The sequence below is a fragment of the Cyprinodon variegatus genome, unplaced genomic scaffold (assembly GCF_000732505.1).
Source record: "Cyprinodon variegatus isolate N-32 unplaced genomic scaffold, C_variegatus-1.0 Scaffold262, whole genome shotgun sequence".
NCBI lineage: Eukaryota > Metazoa > Chordata > Actinopteri > Cyprinodontiformes > Cyprinodontidae > Cyprinodon > Cyprinodon variegatus.
The window spans coordinates 242,666-248,818 of NW_015150715.1; the positions used below are offsets into that span (position 1 = coordinate 242,666).

Here is a 6,153-nt window from a genome sequence, read left to right on the forward strand (position 1 = left end):
ATTTTTTGGTATTTTTTTGTGTTAAACCAAAAAAATCGTTAACCAGATCAATTTGAAGTCAAGAACAAAGACTTATAACTAGCAAAGTGTCATAATCGTTACTTTTTTCTAAAACACCAGTTTAAAATGGCAGCGCAACGCCTAAGAGCCTTTTATTTAGTTGCTCTACACCAGCTGCAGCAGAGCAATAACAGATCGCTTGAGGATTTCCAGGATTTTATAACTATAGAAATCACTAAAGATCGTCTTTGTTCAAGTATCCTCTGGAAAAAGGCACAAAATGTATGGAGGAGCTGGAAACAGTGGCGCCACGGCCACCCTGTGCAATGCCCTGGCCACCCCACTTGCCAGTATAAATTGTTGTTTAGCATCCCATTATGCACAGCCAGTGACGTAAAAATCACACAATAAACCAAGACCTGAGTAGGTGTTTACTTAAGTCTTTATGATTTCTGCAGGCAGGTTTACCACAATAGTAGATTCAAACCCTGAAATGATGGCCTTTAGTTTCAGTGGCCACCTCAAGATTTTTAGTGGCCCCATCTGGCCCCGCCTATGAAACATTTCTGGATGATCTAGGATTATACAGAGCGTAGAACTGCATCAGTTATCTGTGCTGCCATCTTGGTCATAAAAGCCCCCCAAACAAATGGGGTCATAAACCTTTTACATCTTTCGACAGAATTAACCTGAATGTAGTTTTTGGAGATTATTATTATTTCTTTTAGAGAACTTTGAAATGAAAACAGTCAAAGATGTCTTTGCAAACTTACAATCTCATCCCAAGGTGTGGGGATTTAAAAAGTCCTGTGAAATGCATCAGAAATGGTGTCACAACTTAAAACCCACATGATAACCCAGCCAACATATAGATGTGCAGGATTTCTTAACCCTGGTCCTCAGAACCCTCTTTGAATCCGCTGTATATTAATTATTTATTCTCCAGGTGCACAGTATTTATTCTCTAAGACACTTTACAGTACAATTTTTTTTACTCTTCACTATTGTGTCAATTTTATACACTTTTTCTAAGGTCCACATTTGTGTGACTACTTTTGCTACAATCCCTTTTGCTGCTATAACACCAAAATTTCCCCATTGTGGAACAGGAAAGGGATTTTCTGTTTTATTCTATTCTTTTACATTTTAGACATTTCTGTGCTGCAGCACCCCTGGTTTAAATGATTGCCTAAACTCTGCAGCAGCCATTATGATCCTATGAATCAGCTACTCATTTAGTTTAGGAGTATAAAGACAGAGAAACACCAAATATCTGCAGGACAGCAGCTCCTAAAAAACAGGGTTAACAAACCTCTGCTGTGGTCAGAAGAAACTAAAACAGAACTGTTCAAAAATGTATATATGTGGGAAACTAACACCACACATTACCATCAAGTAATTAGCACTAATGTTTCATCCTATAAAGGATTAAAAACCCCTCATGTTTAAACACATTAGACATGACATCCTAACATGTACTAAAGCTGAACTGGTACTAAGCTCCACCAGTGGATAGCAGAATTTCTGAACAGAGAAGGTTTTAAAAGGATCTCTGGGCGCCTTGCCCGGAAGCGTAGCTGGTGACACACAGAGCAGGTGTACGTTGATTGAAAATGACAGTGGGTGGTTTTTGGAAACATGTCTAATGCTGCTGCTACACATCTCCCTTAGCATACAGCTGGAGCTACAATGGATCATTATAGATTGGAGAATATTCAATGTGTTAAACTGGTCCAATCAAAGTCAAAAACTTGGCAGGACGTGAAAAGTGGCGCTCACTGTTGCACTAATGAAATCTGGATGAATTTAGCAAAAAAATTCAGTCTCTAAATGTGCAAATCCAAATCATTCACTCCAAAGAAATACATTTTAAGACTTTTATTTCTTAAAAATACACTTTTTAAAGTATAACGATCCTTACATTTCAGTAGTATGCACTATTATCAGATGAAATCCCAGTTAGAAACATCAGGTTTGTATTTGTAATGCGACACAATTATACATAACATAAAAACATGTTTAAAAGGCTTTAAAATGTGGAATTATGCTTTGATGCCGTGCTTTTTGCTTAGACAGTAGTGAGAGAAATTTCTTCCTGACTCGTTTGCTGCTGAGATGAGTCATTATTCTTTAAAAAAAAAACATCATATGCATTTGCGTAAATGCAAGACAATTAAACAGTGAAAAGCAACGAACACAACAGTTCTCTATTTATACCATCATACCATTTATCTGACTAAGTGCTGCCATAACAGCTGTCAAGCTGCTTTCACATGGAAGAAGTGAGAGGTCCGTGTTTCAGGGTTTCCAAATACACTAGTGCGACATTTTTTGGTTTTCTGGTTGCCTTTTTTTCCTGCTTTCTGTTATTTAGATGTTTAAATGTTGTTTTTTTTTATACAGACTTGAAAGAAGAGTCTTACTTGGGTCTGACAGTATGGAATCTGTCTTGGGGAGGAACTGGTCACACCGGATCCCTTGGTAGCCTTCTCGACACCTGGTAGAAAAAAACAAAAAAACAAGAAAAAACATAAATTATTTTTCCTTAGCACAAATAAAAGATGTGTTCAGAACTGAGGAATTGTACAACCTGGACAAAAAGTACCCTGGTGTGTTTTCAAACAAAATTTCTGAAATCATAGGCTTGAAAGGAGACAGCTAATCATACATGAATGCACTAACTATAAAGCGGGCTTTTAAGGAAGCAACATGAATGGTGGTGAGCACATATTTCTTAGAAGCTGGCATTTTCCAAACGGAGTCACACAACTGGAGCTGCTACAAAAAAAAAAAAAAAAAAAACCACAACAACCTATAACCAGAAATAGGTTTTTGTAGGTCAGTGGATCCTAATTCCAAACATATTCAGCTCTGCTTTATTAGAGAGAAAGTCAGTTCAGGTTAATAACACATGTTTAATCGCAGGAAGGTCTTTATTGCAGCAAATCCAATGAAGCTCCTGACTGAAGCTGGTCTGTGTCACAACAATGTAAAATTATTCAACCATGATCTGTGGGTGGTGGATCCATAGATCTTGGCAGATAATGGCAGTTGGTTGAATTGTGTTTTTGATGTGATTGTTCATGGTCATCCATTAGAGTTTGTATTGTTGCAGCAACCTTTTTACCACAGTCCTCTTCAGAGGCGCAGCTGCAGACCCAGAACGTAACTAGCTTGTTGACCTTTGTTAACCTCTTTCCCTTTTTCTACAGACATCGAAGGGTCTAATTTTCTTAAAGAGACACTGTCATGCTTCTTTCAGTGCTTTTATACCCGGATCCCTGAGCAACCCCACACTGTTCCCTGGGTGCCGCACAATGGCAGCCCACTGCTCCCCAAGGGGATGGGTTAAATGCAAAGAGTTAATTTCCCTATTGTGAGATCAGGAAAGTTCAATTTCTATCCTTTTTTCCCTCCAGAAATGTGGCTGCATCCACATACTCTACAAACTGAGCTTTACTTGTTGAACTCCTGGCTGCAAGTAATAAGTCCTGTGAGCTCAAAGAGGCGGGTGTTTATCGTTTCTCTGTTGGTAACATTTAGTTTGTCCTGAAATCACCAAAAATATCTAATTGGTTTACTTTACATTCAACACTTTGTAAAGTCGTTCACCAGAACTTTGTATTACAGTAAATCTTTGTCCGTCATTGACACACTTTACATCTACAAACAATGGAGAACCTTTTGTTCAATTATTGTTGCAGACAAACAACACAATTTGTATATAGAAATCTGAAAAAACCCACAAAAAATAAAAAACAATCCAATTAAACAAATGAACTTTGAAAAACTTCTGAATTTATAAAAAGGTTTTGCAAGAAATTTTGCTGTTTTCTCAGATTTCCTGTTTTCAAGTTTTTTTTTTTAATTTTTTATATTAATCTTTTTCAATTGTCTGTTTTTCAGATTCACTTTTACAAATCCCTCATTTTCAACTTTCTTTTTACAGATTGCATTCTCTTCACTTTAAGCCCGACACAAACACTCGCTCTTGACAAGCACTTTGACAAATACAAATGTTGCTCCAGAGCAAAGCCTCCCCAATTAGTGAGGAGAATTGAAAAACAGCATAATTTGAAAAAATAAAATTTGAGAAATCAGAAGATTTACTCTCAGAACCTTTTTATCAATCAAAATGCTTTCAAAGTTTCATTTGTGGATTGCATTTTTTTAAATGTCCATGTACAAAACCCTTTGCTTGCAATGATAAAATCATAACATTAACAACAAGCAAATCCAACCAAGTCATTCCGTTACTGGAAATACAGTAGTAGCCATTGAAAATGTCCCCACTTTCCTTGATGGGCCCTTGGCTGGTCCCCTACTATTCCTTTTTAAACATCAATCTTTGTGCTAAAATATTCCTTCTGTCATGATTTGTGGACATTAATCACTAAAGAGAAGTGTTTTTTTACTGGTCAGATCCTGTAATTCAGTGAAAGGGTGGAGTCAGTAAAAAAAAAAAAAAGAACGCCTAAGAAAAGGTCAGATGGAAGTTGGAGAAGATTTTGCTGGGAGCAGCAGGTGTGGGCTGCCATGTGACTGCCGTTTGACTGGGAAGGGCCATTTTGAATGGCTGCTACTGTATGTGATGTAAAGAGTAAAAAGAAATGGTATGAAAACACTCCCCCGAGGTTCTCCTTTTGGCCACTTGAAAAATAAAATACAATACTTCAGTATCAAAATCTGTGATCCCAGAGCTTTATAGTGATACCGATTCCACATTCTAGAGATGCATGTTAATCTCTAATTGATTGTTAATAAAAAAGCATGATTTCTAAGGGTTTTGAATGGTTCTCAGAGTGAATCTGTGTGGAACATAACGAGAAAAACAATAAATAACATTAAACAACTAATTAGTTCTAAAGCGTACTCAGTCTGCCGTTCAGAAAAACGTCCCTGGAAATGCGAGTTTTTAATAAATGTCAGTTTAATCAATATCTCCTGATCAACACAGAGGCGTGTGTGTTAGAGAGCAATGAAACACGGCCCAGATTTAAACGCTGTGCAGCGTGAAGCCTTCGTTTGTTTGCATACCGCTCCTTGCCTCTGGCTGTTTGAACCTTTGCTTTACCCTTTCCCTGGTGAGGAAGCTGCAAGTCTAACATGTGGAAATGGACTTAATATGCAGTCTGCTCTGCTTCACCGAGTCTCAAATCTTAGTTCTGTCTAAACTGTTTCCTTACTTCACCTGTTTATTCCCTTTAGCTTGTTTCACATATAATTTCTGCATTAGGTCTTACAGCTCTGCAACTATTTTAGTTTTTGTTTGTTTTTTTTCAAATATCCAAAATAATGTTCATATGTGACCTAACAAAACTCCAAAACTTTGCATATTTTTTCAACTGTAACACTTTATAATCATTAAATTATTATTATTATTATTATTTTTTTCTCAGATAATGATAACCATTTTGTCACCTGTCCATAACCAGTGATTCTTTATCAAAAGAGGAAACATGAACACAGGCATTTGCTTTATGGAGTTTTTCAGAAGCCGTTGCAACTTGTGCAACAGAGACATAGAATATTTGCAGATAAAAGAGCTGACATTAAACCAGACTCAAAACTGCAGCAATAGATGCTCGTCTCATGGCACTTTGCAAAGCTGCGTTCTGCCCATCAATCACAGAACTGTTTCAAATATAGACCTAAAACCCTGTGAAAGGTATAACTCAGTAAAACTGCAAAGGGCATTTAGAATGAACTGCACCATCAATTATAACATTCAATCATCCACAATAAATATTTTATCATTTTAGCTTAGCAGGGGGGAAAGCAGGTGAGGGATGAACACCAAGAGGTAATGAGGTAATTACCTCTGAAGAGACAAAACAGAAAGAAAAGGTGAATAGTCTGGGAGAGAAAAATCAAACACAGGGCAGACTTAAATAAGTGCAATATATAGAAATAATACTGCTTTATTTTAAAAATGAATAAATAAATGAATAAATTAAAGACTTAATTAAAGGTTTTTCAGGGGCCCAGCTTTAGGGGCCATATCATTATCTGTCTAACTTAGTTTATTCGTGTATAAGTTTGTTCGTTTTATGTTGTCTTGTCAGTAATTCAGGCTTGTGATGAGTTTTAGTTTAGATTTGGATTTAGTTTTGGATTTAGAGGGTTTGGCGTTTGTCTATCTGCAAATGAGTG

At 36.8% G+C, this 6,153-nt stretch overlaps 1 protein-coding gene across 2 annotated transcripts in view; it reads right to left on the reverse strand.

Annotated features, from left to right (window-relative positions):
* The window catches only part of LOC107089736 (pro-neuregulin-3, membrane-bound isoform-like), a 581,689-nt gene that overhangs the window by 121,036 nt on the left and 454,500 nt on the right, over positions 1 to 6,153 (reverse strand). For both annotated transcript variants that reach the window (XM_015382677.1, XM_015382676.1), the window contains exon 3: positions 2,424 to 2,497. In XM_015382677.1, the coding sequence (XP_015238163.1) occupies positions 2,424 to 2,497 (74 nt within the window). The remainder of the gene's footprint in view (positions 1 to 2,423; positions 2,498 to 6,153) is intronic.